At 38.5% G+C, this 24,049-nt stretch overlaps 1 protein-coding gene across 3 annotated transcripts in view; it reads left to right on the forward strand.

The window, feature by feature from the left end:
* Positions 1-21,033, forward strand: part of nuf (rab11 family-interacting protein nuf) — a 415,530-nt gene extending 394,497 nt beyond the window's left edge. For all 3 annotated transcript variants that reach the window (XM_067135454.2, XM_067135456.2, XM_067135455.2), the window contains 2 exons: positions 2,350-2,480; positions 19,961-21,033. In XM_067135454.2, the coding sequence (XP_066991555.2) occupies positions 2,350-2,469 (120 nt within the window). In that variant the 3' untranslated portion in view covers positions 2,470-2,480; positions 19,961-21,033. The remainder of the gene's footprint in view (positions 1-2,349; positions 2,481-19,960) is intronic.
* The last annotated feature ends 3,016 nt before the right edge of the window (positions 21,034-24,049 follow it).

The following is a 24,049-nucleotide window of genomic DNA, read 5'->3' on the forward strand; positions in this document are numbered from 1 at the left end:
TTCATTGCTGTTAAAGATTTCATCAAAATTTTCATAGGATGTATTAAAAATAGCAATTGGTAAACTGAAACGCATTTGGTTCACATTTCATATTTTAGTTCACACTTCATATTTCTTTCTATATTTACTGAAGACTTGCATATAGCTTTAGTGGAGTCAGTGGATGCAATTATGGATCAGTAGGCTAAGCACCATTTTCTTAAAATGATTTTAGCACTATCATGTATAGAGAAGATTAAACTACTTGTAAAAAAAAAAAATCCCCACAGCATTGCAAGAGGGCATTAGGTGTCAGTTAATCGAAAACCTAAGCGACATAGTGGGAGTCGGTTCAACTGTAAATTGCATCAGTAGACAACACAACGTTCTATTTTACATCATTAGACCAAGCACCACATTCCTCACATTGCATCATGGATGACAGCGCGTGAGCCTGCGTTTTCGATAGTACTAAGTTATTGACGTGGTGGTACATTGAGTGATTTATTACAAAGTTCAGTAATGGTTTCCAAAAGTAAGGAGAAGGACAAGGAAAATCATCTTGAATCATAAAAAAGATGGTCTGTTGCAAGATAAACTGGCAAAATTTAAAGGCAATCCATTCTTGAAATCATGGCCATTTGCTATGTATGTCAAAACTAATTTTGATGGTGAATCTGAAGAAGAAAATCTCTAACTCAAGACTGAGGCAGACACAGGAAACTAAAGTTCCCTCTCATCAGGCATTAACACCTTTGTGGCCGTATGGGAAACCTATCTCTGAAGCCAGACTTGGTGGCCTTAAATTGCTGATGCACCTAATACCTGCAGATACCAAACAATTTTACCATAAACTTGCAGAAGATTCTGACATTGTGGATGACATAAGATGGATTCAGTGAAGATTCTGATTTACAGTTTAAATGAACAGATCGTAACAAATTATTACCTGTCCAGTACTTTGTGTGAATTTATGGGAATAAATACTGGTTTTTAATCGTATATTCTGATGTAATATTTTATTTGACTGAGATAAGTAACTAAAAAGTCAATATTTTCTTTTAGAATTGCTTAATTTTTTAGACCTTCATATCCTTTACTTAGTTTAAGAGAATGCCCTTCTACTTAGCTACTAATGGTTGTCTAAAGGACAAAACTTACTTATAGGCTCAAAAATATCTTGTCAGTATTACACTGTCAGAACATAACTTGAAAGAAAATCCATAAAAAAATGATGGACATTGCATTGTGTAGACGACAATGGCTCGTTTATGAACATTTGTATTTATTTGGCTCAGTTCAGATTAAATTCCTCAAATCAGAAAAGGGTTATAGAAATGACTGTAGGGAATAGCTCCCCTGGTAGTCTCTCTGTCTAGGACTTTAATAATGTGCTGACCGGGCGAGTTGGCCGTGCGCGTAGAGGCGCGCGGCTGTGAGCTTGCATCCGGGAGATAGTAGGTTCGAATCCCACTATCAGCAGCCCTGAAAATGGTTTTCCGTGGTTTCCCATTTTCACACCAGGCAAATGTTGGGGCTGTACCTTAATTAAGGACATGGCCGCTTCCTTCCAACTCCTAGGCCTTTCCTATCCCATCGTCGCCATAAGACCTATCTGTGTCGGTGCGACGTAAAGCCCCTAGCAAAAAATAATAATAATGTGCTGGAGTTGTGGTGTGGTTCACGGTGGTTCAAGAAATTAGCACGCATGCCCAGACAGTAGGATATTCGGGTTTGGAACACAATTGTGGTTGCATTATTTTTTTAATCCGACTCAGCAGATTCTCAACAGTAAGAGGTTATTGGTGCTGGTATTGTGGGTTTTTTCATGCGTGAGAAATGCCTTCAATTGCATCAGTAGACTAAGTGCCATTTTTTAAAATCTATGTACTGTGAGTATAAAAATATTGAAATTTGGAGAGAAGGTACAATCCATTATCCTACAACACTGGGAATACCAGATTTAGTGAAATGATGTTTGTTTGAATTTACACTTAAACCAAAAGTTTAACACGAATATCTCTAAACCAATTTCTGACAATTGGTCTAATGATGCATAACCTTAAATTGCATCAGTAGACTTAATTGTTATTTTCTGTAAAGCTATATTTACTGTGAGCATAAACATTTTGAAATTTGAAGAGAAGGTACAGTGTATTATCCTGCAACACCAGGAATACCAGATTCAGCCAAATTATTATTCTTCGAATTTACATATGAGCCAAAAGTTACACAAATATATCAAAACCAACTTCTGGCACTTGGTCTAATGATTCATAATGGCATACAATTATTTACACTGTGTTTTTCGAAAATCTGATTTTCATTTTCAAATATTTAACAACTGAATGCCAGTATATCTCTTTACAGATGCGGAGTGCCTTAAAGGAACAGCAAGAAGTCAACACGCAGCTCCGAGCTTATATTGATGGCATCCTCCTGAATATAGTAGAGAACTATCCTCAGCTGCTTGAAGTGAAGACCAACTGAATCTAACTCAGGTATCCTACTATTACTACTTTGCTCTTAACTATTGTGTTACCGGGTGAGTTGGCCATGCTGTTCGGAGCCCGCAGCTATGAGCTTGCATCCGGGAGATAGTGGGTTCAAATTTCAGTGTCAGCAGCCCTGAAGATGGTTTTCTGTGGTTTCCCATTTTCACACCAGGCAAATGCCGGGGCTGTACCTTAATTAAGGCCACGGCCACTTCCTTCCAACTCCTAGCCCTTTCCTATCCCATCGTCACCATAAGACCTATCTGTGTCGATGCGATGTAAAGCCACTAGCAAAAAAAAAGAAAAGAAAACAATTTATTTGAACACATGCCCAATAGCATCGTTGAGCATATTTATTTGTGGAACTCTCTATCAGCAGTACTCATAATAGTGGTTCCCAAATGTGACACAGCTTCCAGGGGCAACATTGAACTTTGGAAAGGACTGTGCCAAGGATATTGTCCTGTGTGTACTACTCAGTACTTAGAAATGATAAAATGAAGACATCTGCATAGGCTTGGTATTTATAGTTCATTCAAGAGTCTCTATGGGTTAGTGTCAATTCTGTTGTCATTTATCACCCTATTATATTTCCTATCTGGGAGCCCAGTAAATTTAATACCATACTGAAGAATATTGGGCGAATCCACTTGGAAGCTTTTTCATGCTCAGTGCTTCAGTGGTTCAGTTTGCTACCTCCTACCTTTGTAAACTAAGTTTATCTGTAGGCCTAATAGCTGTTGAAGTATAGAGCTAAACTCAGTTTTGAAAAAGAAGTATATTGATATGAATATAAAATATCTCTTTCATTACCTTAATTTATTTCAGGTTGGCCTAATAAATGCACACCCACATACACTGCTGTTTGTAGAAAGTGAAACACTCAGAAGCAATGGTCTGAAACACACCAAAATCGGAGGACGTGTAGAACAGTGGAACCATAATAAGTGATTTAAATTGCAGAGAGATGGCGTGCACATAGGCCAGCAGTGTCCTTCTGTGTGTGACCGGCCAGGGCAGTGTTATGCAACGCTCAGTCAGTCCGGAGTCATCATACGAAGTGGAAACGTGTATCTAAGTGCCACTATACCTTGCTGACATCACAGGAGGGAATATCAGCATGTGAGTGCTTTCGAACGGGGCAGAATGATAGGGCTCCAGGAGATGGGTCTGTCATTCCGTGACATTGCGGCTCGTACAGGGTACGCTGCTTCAACAGTAACCAGTGGAGAGAAGAAGGCCGTACACAGCACCGACAGGGTACTGGCAAACACAATGTGACCACAGAGCGAGATGACCGCCATCTTGTCCGCTTGGCCGTAACGACAGAACAGCTTTGTCCACGGTGTTGGCTCGACGTTGGAGCACTGCAACGGGTGTGGGGATTCAAAGTAATAAACTTCATTGTTAGGTTCCGTATTGAGTTGAGACTATGCTTAAAGTAAATACAAAATGTTAATATTCCACCTTCTCAATACTAAAAAATCATTTGATGTTTTACAAAAACATTACAATGATATTAATAGGTACTAGTTTCGGTCCACTGTGAACCATCATCAGCCTAGCCAAATTACAACAGTAAAAGACATAGTGATAAAATAAAGTAAAATAATGTGGAGAAATGAGAGAGGATCTAGAAGGATGGGATGGTGGTGGAATGACAGATAAAAGTGAAAAACCGTATATGCAAATTATGATAAAAGTAACAGAAGTGTTCACATTGACGAGTAAAATCTTTGTAAGTCACGTAACTTTACTTTAAGCATAGAGTGTGGGGATGTCTGCATCGACGGTTCGACCCTGTCTTCTGAGGGCCGCACTGGTGGCATGCATGCCATTGCTCCGGCTTCCATTGACCAGCAACCACCAATGCCGTAAACTGCAATGGGCACGTGAACACCGACACTGGCGTGCTGAGTGGCAAAATGTAGTGTTTTCGGACGAGTCCTGCTTCAACTTGTCCTACAGTGATGGCCGCATACGCGTTAGACGTCGCCGTGGTGAACGCCATCGGGCAGACTGTAATGTTGAACGGCATAGCAAACAAACGCCAAGTGTGATGGTTTGGGGCGCAATTGCCTATAACATGTGATCTCATCTCCTACGTCTTGAGGGCAATCTGAACAGCTACCGCTACATCAGAGAGGTTTTACAGCCCGAGGCACTGCCCCTCCTGCAGGCCGTTCCAGACACCATATTCCAGCAGGACAATGCCCGGCCGGATGTGGTGCGAAATTTGCAAGCCTTCTTCAAAGAACGATGGATACCACTGCTTCCCTGGCCTGCCCGTTCAGGATATGTCACCCACTGAACATGTCTGGGATATGGTCGGTCGACACCTTGTTCGTTCAGGTCCTCCTGCAGCCACTGTTTATGATTTATGCACATGCCTACAAACCGCGTGGCAGAGTATTCCCCAGCAGCATATTCAGGTGCTCTTTGATTCCATGCCACGACGTCTAGCGGCTCTGATTGCAGCACGTGGTGGCGCTACGTCGTACTGAATTTCCATGGTCACCGTGCATGTACAGTTCTGTAATTGTAATTATTTGTGTCTTGTCATGTCCCTAATATGTGGAATAAATCGCATTGTGATCACAGCTCTCGGTCTTGGTGTTTAACTTTCTACAAACAGCAGTGTATTTAAACACAAACAATTCTAATCAGTTATGAATGGCCACACTAATTACTAGTCTATTTACAAATCTCTCTTCTGTACACACACCCAGCTGGTTGCTACCTGGGAACGTCTATAATTCTTACTTTCACTTTCCCAAAGTCCAGTCACATCCTACAGCCGCTGTGTGTAGACAGCTGGATTTGAACACTGGCTATACAACACGCAACGACTGTTTGTTGGTTCGACTCCACTTATGGTCCAGTTCTTTACACAGTTCTATGCAGTGAACAACTAAACAGCCCAACAGTATTCAACAGCAAGACGATACAACAGGGAACATTAACACAGGTCCATTTATCCTTGCACTCACTATAACGCGTTTCCTCGCTGGCTCACGACAATCCTCAGTCCACAGAGTTACACAGTAGTCTTTCATTCTGTCGCCTGCACCTACACTTTGGTCTGTCCAACACCACAACAACAACTCGCCTGCAGGGGCCTTGTATTTATACCTCGATGTTGGAGCACTAGAACATTCAGTGTTCAGCTGGAGATTGAACTTTCCCATCATATCTTCCAGAAATCACATGGAGAAACTAGATGAAGGGAACAATAGAGAATGGGCCGTGGCATGTCCTTGGGTGGGCTGGGAAGTTCTCCGAGCTGGTATAGTCATCCCCTTCCAGGCAATACCGAAGGGACTACGACAAGGCTGACAGTCGCTTGAGCACGTAACAATACCTATGTTGCAATATCTATAACATAAAGATACCATGAACATAATTCCCTCTGTGGATCAATGATGGAATTTCTGCCTCCAAATCTCAAGGTTGCAGGTTCATACATGGCAGAGTGAGTTGGATTGTTGACAGACAGAAACAAAAAATAAATACTCCATGTCATATGATGTCTGCATGTGAAAGATCCCTTGTGATAAATTTGGTGTTTACCTGACAGAATTTAGTAAACTTAACCACAGGTTGTCCAAGAGATCTGGTTTATTCTTCCATTGAGTGGTAAAGTGGAACGTCAAAATTGATGCACAGGCAGATTAGATGGTGTTAAGTTCAAATACCTGCCCATTGAAGCTGAAGTCATGTAATTATTATTATTATTATTATTATTATTATTATTATTATTATTATTATTATTATTATTATTATTACAAGCAAATGGACCACTAAGGATTATGCTACAACTTCATTTCTTTCTCTTCGTGCGGAGTTTTCTGTGTCCAGTACTCCTTCATGCTTTCGCTGGCCTGCTTCCGTTGTTCATCTGTCCAGGCTCTTCCGGTCTTCTTAGTTCTTCCTGCGGCTTGAATTCCTTCCAAATTCTTCACCATTTTCCTAAACGTATTCCTTTCTAACAATTAGACTTCTGAGATGCTTCCTTCTTCGTTTCCTTAATCCATGCTGTAGTTTTTTTTTCCCCAGAAGTAATCAAATATCTGTTTGGTAAGTCTGTTTGCGTTCATTCTATACAGATGTCCGAGAAACACCAGTCTCCTTTTCCTCATGGTCTCTGATTTTATTTCCACCTTCTGGTAAACTTCTTTGTTGCTCCAAAGTTTCCATCCACTTTCAGTTTGGACAGCTCCCATAATTTTTCTGAAGATTATTCTTTTTTCAGGACCTCTAGCTTCTCCAGCTTGTAGTTCATGGAGAGGCATTCACTGGCATACAGGCATTTCTGTTTTGACCATGGTGTTGTAATGTTTTCATTTGGAATTCCAGGATAAGCACTTCTTATTGTAGATGCTTTTGTCAAGCCATATTCTCTCTCCACTTTTGAGATCCAATCTTCCACTGCAGCTTTTCTAGTACGTTCTCCTGTATGGTTTCACCAAGGCACTTGAACTTCTTGACCCTTTCTATCTGTCCTATCTCTGTTTCCAGGAATTTTGGTCCATCTTTGATGTTCATCATGAATTTGGTCTTTTCTGCTGAGATCCTCAGTCCTATTTGGCTGGCGATTCTTTCCAAGAGGTTAATCTGGATGGTTGCGACCTTTGGACTTTCTGATAGTATAGCAAAATCATCAGTGAAAGCCAAGCAGTTGACTTTAATCCCTCCTGATTTTCTCCCTAGACAGATCGGGATTATCCCTTGTTGTTAGAGTTCTGAGTTCCATATTCTCACCATCTTTTCTAGGACACAGTTGAATAGGAGTGGGGGATAGTCCATCGCCTTGCCTCATGCCTGTCTTGATTTCAAATGATTGCAAGAGATGCCTGAAGAATTTTACCTTGGAGGTTGTGTCTGTTAGGGTCTCTGATTATATTTGCCAGTTTAGTTTTGACTCCAAATTCCCTAAATGATCTTATCCAAGGCCTCTCTGTCCACCAAATCAAAGGCTTTTTTGAAGTCTATAGACGACACCATAATTTTCTTATCACTCAACATTCTGTGGCAGAGTATTGACTTCAGGTTGAATATTTGTTCAATATAGGAGCAGCCTTTCCTAAACCCTGCTTGGTATTCCCCTAGTTGTTGGTCCAGATTCGTCTCTATTCTATTAAGAAGCAATTTTGAGAGGATTTTATAGGCAGTTGGGAGGGCCCTTATAGTTGTTGACATCCTGTTTGCCCCCTTTCTTGTGCAGCAGATGGATAATGGCTGTTTTCCTTCTTCTGGGATTGTCTCCTTCTCCCAGATTTCCTTGATGATTAGGTGAAGAGCATCCAAGATTTCTGGTTCTGCCCATTTCAACATTTCTGCCATTATCAAGTCCTCTCCACTTGCCCTGTAGTTTGAGGTTTTCAAGGGCTTCCTTGACTTTTTCCTTTGTTGGTGGTTCATCATCTGAGTTCTCTGGTATGTCTGGAAATTCTACTTTGGAGATTGGGAAAGGACAATTCAAGAGTGTGTGGAAGTATCTGGCTAATATCTCACTTTTCTTGGTTGTTCAGTCCAATTTTACCGCGTTTGTTTCTGAAGCTCAAACTTGGCGCTTTGTATCCTTCAAGTTTGCTCTTGAAAGTCTGATAAAAGTTTCTGGAATTGTTCTTGATAAAATCAGTCTGGATCTCTTCCAGTTGAGCTCTTTCAAATGATCATTTAGTCCTCCGAAATATCCTGGATGTTCCTATCCTCTGTTGCCTGAATTGTTCCATGTGTTCCTTTTCTCTGGAACATTTTTTTGCACTCTTCATTCCACCATATTTATCTTTCCTCCTAGCCTGTCCGAGTGTTTTCTTTGCAGCTTCATTGATTCCCATGCATAGTTCTTGCCAGTTCCCCTTTCTGCTGGTCCTACTGGCAGAAAACTGATTTTAACTTTGGAGAGATAGTGATATGAATCGAATTCACCGTTCCTAACCACTTTGATGTCCATCACCTCCTTTGAGTTTTTCCTTGTTATCGCTATGTGATCCAATTGGAATTCCTCTAGTTCGGGATTTGGAATTACCCATGTCTTTGATTTTTCCTGGAGTTTCTTGAAGTGTGTTAACATTGGTTTCAACTGAAAAGCTTTGCAGAGTCCAATGAGCCTTCCCCACTCTTGTTTGTCCTCCTATATGTTGGATATTCCCCTACATCTGTGTTTTCGCTCCTTCCCAATCTGCACATTGAAGTCCCCCAGCAGGATTTTTACGTTGCTCTTGGGTAACCAGGCGATTTCAGTTTTCAGAAGATCCCAGAAGTCCTCAACTTTCTGTGGGTTCTTCTTGCTGTCTTCGTTGATCGGGGCGTGACAGTTCATGAGAGTGTACCTCTTATTCTTGCATTTAATAATTAGTAGAGACAATCTTTCAGATTTTGATGTGAAGTCTGTCATATTGTTTATTACCTTCTTTTTTATGTAGAAACAGGTTCTGAGCAGAGGCATGTTGGTGGTTGTTCTAATCACTGGCTTTCCTTTGAGTATGTATTGGTTGATGTCTATGTTGTATTCTTCCAGGAATCTTGTCTCTTGTACAGCTAGGATCTGGATTTGGTTTTTTGTCCAAAAGCTTTTCTAGTTCTTTTTGCTTTCCAACTCTGGTAGGTGAGTGATTTTATCGTTCCAATGAAATATTTATTCATGAATTTAAGTTTGGAAGGTGTTTCAAGACTCTCTGAATCATCTTTCTCGCAGATGTAGGGACTTCCCAGAACCCTAGGTCCCGTTGCATTGCATAGTGCAATGGTGGATTTCTCTGCCGAGCTGCCACCTGGGTTAGTGCTTTCTTTCAGCGACATTTCCATCTTGTGAATGAAGTTATGATTTGTGAAGGAAGGAATTAGCTTCCAAAGTAAGATTGGATTGTTAGTCCGAAATTATGATTTTTTTTCGTGGTTTACTGCACTATTCTTCTGCTCTTATTGCATTTGGGAGTTAAGATTCCTCTTCCGCCTTGGAGACCGTTGACCGAGCACCTTGCAGCCGCTCCTAACATGGGAGACAAACGCTGCTGATAAATAGTGTACTCATATTATTCCCTGAGTACTGGGCTGCCTCTTCCACAATGTCCACCATTCCGTAGTTCAACTTCGCTGTAGATTCCGTTGAGGTCTTCACTCATAACCCTGAGCTGAGACCCTTACCAGATGATACACACCGGATCAGTGTGTTCTGGGACCCGCATAGACAGGGGCACCACTCCCTGGGCAGGGCTGCCTCCGAAGAGGGACCCTACCTGCTACCTGCGGGTAGCATCATTATTATTATTATTATTATTATTATTATTATTATTATTATTATTATCATTAATATGTTGTGTCGTTGTTGTTGTTGCTGTTGTTGTTTACAGACTCGTCCTTCTGATTCAGACAGTGAGATTGAATAGAAATATACCATGAGTTTGTAATAATTTAAAAATAATCACATCTTTTTGAAAAAACGTTTATAACAGGCAATTGTTGTGTTGTATGAGTGAGTGAAATGATTCTATGTGTGAGAAAAGACCATTGTCCAAGTCATTTATAAACATAAATATGTCGTAGGTCTTTCTGCTACATTAAATCACTAAATTATTGCTAAACTGCATTTCCCTACCTTGAATAGTAATCTACCCAAAAACAAATGCAAGAATCATTAGAATAACAAGACTTCACAATTGTAACTGTGGTACATTACATATTTGTAAAATTACCAGCTGGTTTGATAGAAGGTAGTTCAGATTTAGAAAAGGTTATTCCAGTGACGTTCAACTTGGAGAATTCCAGCAAGATATAGCAGATAATCAGGAGCTCAAGTGGACTGTATCACTATTGACCTATCAAAGGCATTTGATTTGATACAGCATGGGAGACTACAGACAAAAATAAGGGCTATTGGACTAGCCAAAAGTGTATTTGAATGGGTGGTTAAATGTCTAGAAAACAGAACTTAGAGAAATAGAGTAGGTGAAGCATTATCTGATACTGTAATGATCAAGAGGTAAGTTCGTCAAGGCAGTATTACTGGACCTTTGTATTTTCTTTACATATATATAAATGATATGAGTAAAGAACTGGAATCGCACATAAAGATTTTTGCAGATTATGTTACTCTGCGTAGAGTAATAAAAAGGTCAAAAGACCCCAAAGATGTTCGGGGATGGACAGCAGGCAATGGCATGATGGTAAATGAGTGAAAAATCAGTTTATAATTTTTACAAAGAGAAACATTCCTTTCTGTTTTAGTTGTTGTGTGGATGGGGTGAAAGTACCTCATGGGGATCATGAAGTAGCCTACCTGGGTGATAATATAAGGAAAGATCTTCGTTCGGATCATCACATTAACAAGGTGGTGATTAAGGGTTACATATCTCTTCATATGGGTATCGGGGGATATAGAGGTTGTAGTAAGGATGTAAAAGAGAGGGTGTATAAGTCAAAGATAAGACCCCAATTAGAGAATGGTTCCAGTGTCTGGGACCCCCAACAGGATTACTTAATTTGGGAACTGGAAAAGATCCAAAGGAAAGTAGCATGATTTGTTCTGGGTGATATCTGACAAACAAGTACTGTAGTGTAACCAAAATCTTACAATGTTTAGGCTGACAAGACTTGAGAGTAAGGAGACAAACTGCTTGACTAAGTGGTATGATCTGTCAGTGGAGAGATGGTGTGGATTGACATTAGTTGATGAATAAGCTTGATCAGAGTTTTTGAAAGTAGGAAAATTGTATATGAAGAGAAAGTTGGAATTCAAGAGGACAAATTGCGGCATATACTCTCTCTCATTTCTAAGATGACATCAGTTAACAAATTGAGTGTGATTATGAGGATCCTGAATTCTAAATGGAAGTCAAATAATTAGAAAAGTACATACTGCTGTATAAAATAAAATGACCCACAATAATATTGTGAATAGCACAAATCGGATTCTGTAAAATGCCGTGACCTATGTACAATAGAGATAGTGATTTAGGGTGTTGACCGAGTCTTTTTTGATATGACATGATGTTCTCTAATGTTGGAAGAAATTAGGATATGGAATAATTTACGAAGGGAGGTATTGAATAAATTTCCAACTTCTTTGAAATCAAAGAAAAGACTAGGTAAATAATTGATAGGGAGTCTGTTACCTGGCTGACACCTCTAAATTCAGATCGGTGGTAAATGAAAAACATGGGAAAAAAATTAGGGCACCACTGCTGGGTAAGGGAGCTGTGAATGTGAAAAATTTGGGAACCACTGTTCTTATGAGAAACATGCAATGTCAGGATACACTCTATGGTTCATATTGGTTCCATTCAGCATCCTCTCTTCTTTCACACTGTTGAGTTCCATGAAATCATGTAAACTCTCTATGCAAGCTGTACATATTATACTACGATTCGTTTATGTTCTGTATTTTATGGGATCATCCCGTATTTTGAAGTTGTGGCCTGGCATCCTGATAATTTTTCTTTCCTGTATTTTGTGAATTTGCAGTGACCATGAATGTACTTAACTGTTGAGGCAGTGAGTGAGACAATGGGCTATGCTAGAAGTAGATGGAAATGAGATATTTTAAGTTCTGTGCTTGCCCTGATAAAGAGAAAATGTACCTGTTAACATATACTTTATTGTTCACCACTCAAAGTATACATTTCAAATGCTTTAGGAAAATTATTTACAACATGTAATTCCATCATTTAACTGTCTACGTAGGTCCTTTTCACTTGCAAACAAACTAACCTTGCATTAAAAATAGATTCTACTGAGCTCAATAGCTGCAGTCGCTTAAGTGCGGCCATTATCCAGTATTCGGGAGATAGTGGGTTCGAACCCCACTGTCGGCAGCCCTGAAGATGGTTTTCTGTGGTTTCCCATTTTCACACCAGGTAAATGCTGGCCACTTCATTCCCACTCCTAGGCCTTTCCTATCCCAACGTCGCCATAAGACATATTGTCGGTGCGACGTAAAGAAAAAAAAATTCTTCTGCTCTGTAATGTCAGCTCCTTTTCCTTGTCTTTATCATAGTTTTCTTTCCTACAACTAACTACAATATCACATGGAAAAAACCTACTCTATCCTTCTGTCCCCTTTCCTATCAGTCTAACTCAGTACTTACCCAAAAATCACCTTCATTACAGATCTCTCGTTCCTTCACGAAAGGTATTTAGATCTTCAATTAAATCAAATATTGAACTCATGCCATGGGAAACAAAATATTTCAGTACCTTCAGATATAAGGGTCCTCCTCAACGTCCTCAGCTGTACTAGAGTCGTCCAGCTAGAGTGCATGGTATAAAGCATGGTGATTCTGCGGTACATATGGTAGAAGAGACATCAGATCCTTATATTTAGCTTCATTAATTTTCTTCCTATAGGTTGTCCGCCTAGCATAACGGTTAGTGTTATTAGCTACCGTCCTCGGAGGCCCGGGTTTGATTCCCGGTACTGCCAGAAATTTAAGAATGGCAGGAGGGCTGATATGTGGTTAAAATAGTACATGCAACTCACCTCCGGGTGTGCCTAAAAAGAGCTGCACCACGACGGGATGAGGACACGAGGGTTTTTTTTTTTTTCTATAGGATGGGAGTTTTTCACAGAATATGCAAGAGATACTTGCCTTTTTCTTGAATTGTCATTAATTCTTTCTTTGAGTAAATGCTACCACATACAGTACTTGCCAACTTATCAGTTCAGATAAAAAATATTTTGTGCACCATAGTCACTAGTTTTATAGAACACACAGAATACGAATATATATATATTCTTTTTCAGTTTATATAAGTTTGTGGTATTTACAGCAGCTCACTTAGCTGCCAATGACTGCATCCTGCATTTACTTCCAACACCTTGCTGCTTTGCAGGAGCCACCTTGTTCGTTTTATCATTGATATCCTCAACTCCTAAGTTTCTAAACACTTAAGCCAGTTTTCTTTTCCTGTTATCGTAATTTTTTTTTCTTTTTTTTCACAACTACTCACTCTTACTTATCCTTCACCACCCATCGTATTGTACACAACTAACCTGCGCTTGGGAACAGGTACAGCTATTGGCCAGCTTGCGTAGCTGACAGGCAGCGTACATCACGATTGCCTCCATCTGCTTGGCATAGCTCACTATCTCACAGTATAAACGTGAGATTAGCAATTCGCCTGAAGTAGGTTCTTTAAAAAAGGAGTGACCAAGCAGCTGGCTGTGCGGTTTGGGTCACGTAGCTATCAGCTTGCATTCGGGAGATAGTGGGTTCAAACCCCACTCTGGCAGCCCTGAAGATGGTTTTCTGTGGTTTTCCATTTTCACATCAGGCAAATGCTGGGGCTGTACCTTACTTAGGGCCACAGTCGCTTCCTTCCCACTCCTAGACCATCATCACCATAAGATCTGTGTCGGTGCAACGTAAATCAGATTGTAAAAAAAAGAAGGAATGAAGCCAACAGAGGTATTTGATATTTTGCACACTGAAATATGAATCTATGCCCTACACGAGGGTACCAATAACTCAAATTTGCCAAATTCTCATAATAGCTTACTCTAGTCACCTGTGAAAATCACTATTATACTTCAAATCAGCCCTGTCAATACTTCAAATTACTTAATGATTTATTTCAACGTTACACACAGCACATGTTTAGAACATTTTATGTTCTCTTATTCAGCGGTTCATAAACTACCAAATATCTCTTGGACCTACCTATTATTAAACATCAATAAATCTATTGACATGTCCTCTTACAACATGTTAAAACGTTTAACCTATACACCTCCAAATTAAAATCTGTGTGTCGATTAATGATATACAATGTTCGATATACAATCCTATTAACATACCAGCCTTGTCTATTAACTCAAGCATTTAAAACTATATGTAAATCAAATTTTCTTAAAATAAGCATCTCCTTCACTTAAAAACTACTCAGATCTCCCAACTCAAAGTTTACGCCTACATTAAAATATTGCAGCTTCTTCCGGCTAAGACCACCTATCCTCGAAAAATCTTTTATTAGTATAGTAGCTTTTCACTCCACTATAAACTAAAAATAAAGCCTGACTTATAATCCAGACACCAGGAAACTACTCTAATTTATTGTAAAAACTTATAAAAGATTTACTGAATAGTCTGTTTGTCTGTAAATAAAGTTGACCTTAACTTCTGTTGCTATCATTGGGGAACATGCAAGCCAGTTGAACTCCTATTATTTGCCCATTAAGACCAGAACCCATATCTTATCACTCCATTTGCCTGTTGGGACCTGATTACCTATATTTGCCACCTAATCCAGAAAGATGTAAACACAAACGATAATCGAATCAACCCATTCTGCAGTATTAAGAAAAGAAGACTTATGTATACACTATGTCAGACTCGCTATATGGCTCTGTCAATTAAACCGCAATGGTTAGGTTAATAAATAGCTCATTCTCTCGCTCAATGCCTCAATTATCATATGAAATATCAGAAATTGGAATTTAAAATTGATGACTTTTTTATAAAAATCTTTATCGGTTGGCAGTGCTGTCATTTGCAAGAATAATGGAACTAGCATCTAGCGGATGTGGTAATAACTAAGCACAGCTTGCTGGATACAACGATGCTCTGCTGTGTAATTAGTCAGATTTATTGTATACTCCAGCATAGTGATTGGCCATCGTAAAATTAGATTAAAATAATGTACAAAAATAAAATTTAGCTGGAGTATACATATTAAAATGTTCAGTCCTTGTACGATGTCTCGGATGTTCGAATGTACATATGTTAAAAACGACACAATTAAAATTATCACAATGATCATGACAAAATACGTTTTTTAATGCTGATGATGATGGCTCAGAGTTGAAATATGTTCACTTAAAAATGTTAACTAATCTGATAGTTATTTTATTGTACATGGTATTGAACAGGTGGAAATTATACATTTTCTTATAAATATCATAGTCAATATGGAACTTGAAAAAAATTATTTTCATTGCTTGCATAGTAGTAGTAGTAATATGCCTTAAAAAATATGGAAATACTGAAGAGAAAGTGTGTTCTCACAGAAAGCCTAAGAATTGAATACCCTTTTAATTAACCCAGTCGCTTCTCATTTAACGGTCCCAGATGCTCACTTAGAAATCGGAATCTTCCTGGACATGAGCAAGCCACCCAGTCAGAATTGCTGTGCACCACTTTAAAATAACTACCATAAATGGAATAGCAACCAGAATTTTCAAGCACAGTTTTCAGTGGAGCATTGAATTCGTTTAAGACATCAAAACAAAGATTTTGTGTGGTAAACCACTAAAAATTCAGGCACATGTAGAGGCACTTCACAATTTTTTCATTACCAAGTGGTTTTTTTTTTTTTTTTTTTTTTTTTTTTGCTGAGCTGGAAAATACGTCTTAATCTTTTCTCTGTAATCTTAAGGGTGTATTGTCAGAATTGGGCTGTCTTAACCCATTGTACTCTGGTAGCTGAAATTAGTAGTTGTTTTGCCACAGCCATATGAAAGTCCGTGAAGGGTTTCTTCTGTACATTTAGAAGAGATGCATGAAAAAACAAATGCATTAAACAAACAAATGTAAAGTATATAAAAAATATTTTTTTTTATCCCTTAACCATTCGTCTCATAACAGGGAATGGTTCTGTTACTTGGTCCTGCAAGTCTCTACTTTTCATACCATTCTGTTATTCAAGGCACAATTTTGGTTTCTTTCTTTCTTTCATTCTTTCTTTCTTTCTTTCTTTCTTTCTTCCTTCCCTTGGTTGTTGGTCACACTTTCTTTTCAATTTTTCAGTAGCCCTGACATCTGCAGTCTCATATTTAATTGAAAGGAATTGGATGTCTTTTGTTCTCTCCATTTGAGACACAAAATATTCTTTGAAGATCATACTGCAGACCGCTCCACTCTCAGCTTTCTGGAAGAAATACCCCGTGAAATATCCTTCCCGTTGTCTAACAGTGCCTGCTGTATTGGTTCCACATTTGGGCAATATTTTACACAAATCCAGTTCATCATCCAGAACAGCATTGTTTGTGAAATGTGATAATTAAAAAACCTTGTTCATTGTCTCTCCAAAAATTGGGGTCTCGATAAATTTATCCTTGCTCCAATACAGTTGGATGCGAGGTTTACGAACCTGGGAATTCAGAATTCAGAAGGCAAAGTAGGGCTTAATTTCATCCTCATTAGAGTCAAACCACTTGTAGTCTACCTTTTTTTTCTATCTGGGTCCAAAAATTGTTCCGTAGTGTAAATGTTTCTTGCACAATGTGGGAAAACAACAGGTCCATAAACTCAAAAAAAAAAAAAAAAAAAAAAAAAAAAAAAAAAAAAAAACCGAGCTCGATAGCTGTAGTCGCTTAAGTGCGGTCAGTATCCAGTATTCGGGAGATAGTAGGTTCGAACCCCACCTGAAAATGGTTTTCCGTGTTTTCCCATTTTCACACCAGGCAAATGCTGGGGCTGTACCTTCATTAAGGCCACGGCCGCTTCCTTCCCACTCCTAGCCCTTTCCTGTCCCATCGTCGTCATAAGACCTATCTGTGTCGGTGCGACGTAAAGCAACTAGCAAAAAAAAAAAAAAAAAAACTCCAAAAACACAGACAACTCTAATATAGAATTATCTAACATGTTTGTCTCTCAGTCTGTTAGAGCCTGTAAAGTGATGAGTAGTTAGTTGGTTAACACTGTTACCTTCTTTTTTAAAAGTTGCTTTATGTCACACCAACCCAGATAGGTGTTATGGCGATAATGGGATAGGAAAGGACTAAGAGTGGGAAGGAACACCATGGCCTTAATTAAAGTACGGTTCCAGCATTTGCCTGGTGTAAAAATAGGAAACTGTGGAAAACCATCTTCAGGGCTGCCAACAGTGGGGTTTGAACCCACTGTCTCCCGAATACATTACCCCTGCAAACTGCTGTGGATAGAATAAGAACATGGCTTATTTACAGCTCTCCTAAGAATGTGTACCTTAATTTATTGCCCAAATGTAATCTCTAAAAACACAATCATTTCATCAGGTGTCAGTCAGTCTCCTAGCCATGGATCCGGGCATGGATCTGCACACCAACTCACTTGGTATCACCGTTCCCAACCCAACCATTCACTATGTTTTGCTTTTGCATGCATTTCACAGTCATCGTATTACATGAACTGTCACTTTTACTTAAAATCTCTTCTTGAGTATTATCATAATCACCATCATTGTCTAAAACACTATCAGTTAACTCAGCAATAGCATTGCTCTCACTGGCCTATAATACGCCCGGATCCATGGCTAGGAGACACCTGATGAAATGTTTGTGTTTTCAGAGGCTACATTTGGGCAATAAATTATGCTACAAGTTCTTAGGAGAGCTGTAAACAAGCCAAGTTCTTATTCTATCCATAGAAGTTTGCAGAAGGGAACCCTTGCAGGGGTAATCAAAACATAAGCTAGTACATATGGCACGGTGTGGCATGTGAATGTTTCATCATTTGATCTGAAGGCCTGGCCAATGCTTGAATGAATTTCACATCAAATGAGTTGAGTGGGTTAATACTTCTTCTAATTGTGATACCAAAGTTAAGGAAAGATAAGTGTTTTTTTTTTCCTTTTCTTTTTACACGAGAACAGTCCTTCCTGAAGACATCAATTTAAGACATTCACCACTGACAAGAGTTATGCTGATTATAAATTTTATGACTCCTGTATATAATACATTTTAGAATGGTCTTCTAACATACTGACTTTTGGAAGTTGGTCCCGGATTTTATTAAAAATCTACAAAATGTACACAAAGTGTAACAACTCCTGAAGAGGTTCGCCCAAACACAAGAATCAATGAGACTGAGCCCATTATCACAGCCAGGGCGAATGAAGTATTAAGTGGTGGAACTCGTGTAGTTCCAACGATCCCGCCGCAAGGTAGAGCTAGTGTTAGTTGGCCTTAAACGCGATTGCAATGCTCTACACCATAACATGAAATAGCTGGAGCTTCTGTACACATTAATGCAATTATTATTGGGAGTGCCATATAACGCACTAAAGTACTGTTTACAGAAATAATGGTAAAACATGTAATGCAGTACACACAAAATTAAAAATGCTTATCTCTAATTGGAAGAAACTTTCAGTACTTTTCTTGCTGCTTAAGATGATGACCTGGACCTTGCCTTTCATGATATTTCCTTTGCCTGAAAAATAAATCTGCACTTAATGTAATGGAATACAATTTTGGGCAAATATTATAGCAGATGATCCTCTGAGCAGCATAAATTTCAAAACACTGGAAGTTCGTATATCATCTCAACACAGTCTGAAAATATATCGTTCCACAATGCGCCTTCTCCTTTCAACTTTTCTTCCATTGTAGCGTCTAGACATTTCATCACGTCATAGAAGGCCAACGAAGGATATTTGAGGCATTTAGAGTCACTGCTGCCATCCTGTAATTTGGAAAGAACTCTCACATAACTAAGGCCGCACTGAATTTCAGAATCACATTCTAATGATTTCACACACTCACTGCAAGATACAAGTTTCTTTGCCGCTGTTTGAATCGAGTAGTCACATAAATAATATAAGAGATTATTGCTTGCTCTAGCTGAACTATCCTTATTAAGTGACAGATCTATGGGACTGACGCCCGGTTTAATATCTGTCTGTCTAATAGTGTCCCTTATCTGTTCCTGAGTATTTTCTTTTACCTCCCTACTTCTCTTTCATCTCGTACCATTGATCTTATCTGTTGCGCAAAGGATGACAGCTTGTGGTCAACATCCTCACAGTTCGCTGTAGAGGAAAGCATTCCTTTCACTGGATTTTATATAGACTGAAGTAGCTTGAGACTGAAGTAGCTTGATACATCCAGAAAATGATGTGGCACAGCATTCTTTGTTAACTTCCACGTTATGTACCAATTCCACTGTTTTTCCATCTATATTGAAGGTATCCACTTTGATCAGGATTTCGTCACTAAAATGTATATCACACACACACACGATTGTTCAAAGTTAACAGTCATCACTTCTCAGAATTTTTCTGTTCCATTCACTCAAACAACTTTGCTTAGGTCTAAACAAGCGCCCAACATCCACTTTACTGTACCCAGACTTACAACCTGGCACAATACAACCCGGCATGTTCATGATGATGATTACACTTAATAACGCCAATCAATTCACACATAAACAATATTTCACCTGCTAATACAGTGTGTCACGCCTACAACACAGTGTGCTCGACAGCTACTTGTTCAGACCAAATGATGCGTGCGGCATGTAGTGTTGAAAAATGGAACTACATTCTCTGGACAACGGAACCTTATAGTAGTTCCAATACTTGATTATTTGCTCGCCCTGTCACAGCCAATGGACTCTCATCCATTATGCCCGGGCATTAGAAAACACACACAGAGATTGTAAACCATTGCATTAATGTTCATATTTAAACAAGCTCTAACTATGACACTGAGGGAATACTAGCTGTAATATTATTGTTTTGTAGCTGTTGCTCAGAGCTAATGAGTGTTGTGTTGTTTTTGTTTACAGGAGATGCAAGTTATACTTGCATTCTTTTAAGAGGAACCGGAAATTAAATCCTATCACTCCTCACCCTGAAGAGGAGTAACTAAGGATTTCTTGAATTTTGAGTACAGCTCAAGAAGATTTGAGAATGGAGCCATTTTTGATCCATCTTGGAAATTTGAGTAAATGAAATTTACAATGCAGTATTTTTATGTATTGCAGTTGTTTGTTACTCTAAAAGCCCAAAATGTCAAGCATTGTTTTGATAACAAATACATTGTGCCTTCGGTAAATCATGTCCTTTATTGCCCTGTCTTTGTACAATAGGTACTAGCTGCTGTCATAAAACAGGCTAACTTACAGGCTTTCAGATATTATATATACAGACTATACTAACTCTCCAGTGTTCCTGTCTGCCTGAAAGTAATACAGTTTGATATAGTAGTTAAAATACCAGTGTTCAGATGCATTAAATAAAGGTAACCGATGTTGTTCAGAGTGGAGTCTCAACAGTGTAGGGACCATTTTTCAAAGGTATTTGGTCAACTCTGGGTCGAATAATTTATTAAGAGACATATTGTGGTAGTAATATTCTATTTGTGAATGTTCTGTTGTTTCCAAGTAAGTTATTGAATTAGTGAATACGATTTCCTAGTTCATAGCTTGAATGCACACCTAATGCAGTTTGTTTCCAAGTATCTGTCAAATGACAGAATTTCTATTAAGCATTCTGTAATGCAATCCCTAAGAGAAGCATACAGTATATAATGTCCATATGTTAATATATATTTATAAATGTGTGTGTGTGGATTTTTTCTTTCATTGTCTTCATTTGAAGACAGATATTTTACTACTTTTATTCCACATTATAATTAATAGTAGTATTAAATCTTTTAGATCCATGTTAATGTATTGAATGATGTTAGTCCCATTTCATATTTATGAAGAAGTATTTATGGTAGAACCTCGTTAATCTGGACATATCAGGATTAAGGGATTAACTGATACAGCCTAAAAGAACAGTAGAAAGTGCAATAAAATAAATTCATTTACAGTTAAAAATGTTATTATGGTACATTTAAAGGACATAGACCAGAGAGAGAGAGAGAGAGAGAGAGAGAGAGAGAGAGAATATGAATATATATATATACAACATTTGTCCTATTATATGTTCCTTTTCTTATTCCTCTCTCTCTCTCTATTTTCACCATGTTATGGCATTTTCAAAATCTGAAGTCACTTAAACTTGCTGAAAAGTTTATTCGTAACTGCTTTACCAGTCTTCCAGTTGCAACTTGTATTTTAGTTCCTCTGACTGCCAATTGTTCTGCAGGCTTTCTCATTCACTTCACTTCATGTCTTTTTCCACATTACATTTTAGCACTAAAGTTAACAGCTCACACTTTTTTCCTAATATTGGAGACAGTTTGTTTGGCAATTTGTACTCTGAACAAATATTAGCTACAGTACACTCTTTTCAAGTTTTTCTATTACTACTAATATTTTACAGCACACTCTTCTCAGATTTTTCCATTACAGCTAATATTTTATGTTTAGAAAGACCCCTGTGTTTGTATTTCTGTTCAGAAAAGGGCTGACTCGGTAACAAGCTGAGGTACAGTAAAATCCAATATATTACTATACAGCACAAGATGTGTTTGACACAACTGTTTAGTTGAACCCAAATACTTTACTACGACAATATCAGACAGCTGTATGTCAAGCGCGTTGAGTAAGTGTGAACGGCAATGACAGTGACATCTAGTGGTACGGTGTGGCATGGCCGTAAACTGTATACTTGTCTTTGCTGTAGTTGAGAAAAATGCATTTCCATTTATTGGAAATATTTGTTACAATAATCGAAAAACTGAAATAATTAAGAATGAAATGTTAAAATATGCCAATACCTCCTCCATAAACTACCAAACAAGTATTATACTAGCTGTACCCTTACGTTATATCTTAAAATTAAAAGCAGAATTTGTTTGAGGATCCATACCTCTCTCTCTGTCTCTCTCTCCTCTTCTTCTTTCTGGCCTTTTCCCAGTTACTTGGAGTAAGCACTTTGAATGGACTTTGTCTATTTTTACGGCCAGATGCCTCTCCTGTTGCCAACTGTATGTGGAGAGGTATATTCTCTATCATGTGTTTCTGTTGTTGTTTGTTGTGTTGTATGTATTTGAATATGTGAATTAGGATGAACACAAACACCAATTTCTGAGCTATATGAATTAACAAACATGATTTAAGTATTTGGATTAGCTGGGAATCATACCTGGGAACCTCTGAAATGAAGTCCAGTATACTGACAATTCAGTCAAAGTGCTGGACGGGGGGGGGGAGGGGGATAACTTAACAACATACATGTTTTATTAAGGTTTCGGAAAAGAGAAGCTGTAATTACGGAATAGAAGTTTGTCCATTATTTTGTTTCTTCTTCTTCGTTTATCCTTCGGTACCGTTATCTCCCTGGACTCTACAGTAGAATTCATCTTACTCTACTATCTCACTTTTGCTGTAGTTGGAATTTCTGTATTATCTCTGAAGACAGGAATGAATAATATTTATTGTATGTACGTATCTATTGGAGGTATGTTGTGGACATTGGCACTAATTAAACTATGATATTCCTGACAAGAAAAAAGTGTTCAGGATTTCGTAAGATCTCTTTCATAACTTTATGCATGAAGAATTCTCATACATACGTATTGAATTTGTTGGATTGGTCCTCAGTCCTATGCAAATAATACATTGAAATTATTTTCTCTACGGTAAAAAAAAATTGAGGCCTACTGCATTCAAACCTTCTATATCTCAACTTGAGGGCAAAATTACACTACAGACCCACATGCCGCACAGCATGAAGTTTACAGTACTTAACACAGCTGGTCCTCAAATAGAACTGCATTTAGAGCTCAATAAAAAAATTAAAAACCCACAGCCTGTTTCCAACCATTTGACAAGACCAGGAATGGATTGAATGAAGCAAGCCCCCATCGAGCGGCGAGGATAGGAATTTTGCCAGCTGCTGAAGCCTGTCGCACTCCTCTGGGGCTGTGATTAATGACGGAGAGATGGGATGAAATTATATTGTAGAGTGTTGCTGGAATGAAAGATGACAGGGAAAAACGGAGTACCCAGAGAAAAACCTGTCCCACCTCCGCTTTGTTCAGCACAAATCTCGCATGAAGTGACCGGGATTTTAACCTTGGAGCCCAGTGGCGAGAGGCCAGTGCACTGCCACCTGAGCTGCAGAGGATCTAATTTAGAGCTCGATATTTGTTAATATTATTGCTTTTATGATCCACTAACAGCTCAGTACTGGTATTTGATTTATTTCCCATTATAAGGGATGTAGCTGATCAGAAGATAACAACTCAGATGTGAGGTAATGATTTTCAGTACTTGCTGTCCTTATCAGTTCCCTTTTCATTATCGTGCTGGATAATTTTAGTGCATAACTTTTTCCTTGGGATATTGATCTCTTCCAGAGGAAGATCCTATGACCTTATTTAGGACGGACGCTACTAGAAGTCTCTTGCTGCTGATACAGATTTTAACTGGGTATTTGTCCTTTAATCAACCTATAAATACAATAGAAATATGCTTACACTTCACATGTAAGACTATTTACTGAAGCACACTAATAAATTATAAACAGCATTCCAGTGTGCCAAGAATCATGAAAGTGGGAGTATGCTATCGCAGTGTTCACCACACCATGCCATGTAGGTAGCAACACTATTGACCTCCTCGCTTGTATTTGTAAAAACTAACTACAATATGAATCACAACAATGGGCTAACAATCTTAACCATCACGGAGCTATGTGACAAATGCAGTTGGTGACTTCCACTTTCACAACATTGTATTCTGATTTTTGTCTGGGTTAGGCAAAGTCTGGCTTATTGGAGTCCAGATTAATGAGGTTTTATGTATTTTGTGATACATTATTCTTTAACATATACAACTTTCATGTGTTTTATTTTTTTATTTCCCTCTATGGTGCTCTTAAGGTAACATTACCCTTAGTATGTAAGTGTACTATTAAAAATCTGGTAAAGCAAAGAAATTTTCAAAATGATCCTATAACTGATAAAATTGTTCAAGTAA

The sequence above is a fragment of the Anabrus simplex genome, chromosome 1, assembly GCF_040414725.1.
Source record: "Anabrus simplex isolate iqAnaSimp1 chromosome 1, ASM4041472v1, whole genome shotgun sequence".
In the NCBI taxonomy this organism is placed as follows: Eukaryota; Metazoa; Arthropoda; class Insecta; order Orthoptera; family Tettigoniidae; genus Anabrus; species Anabrus simplex.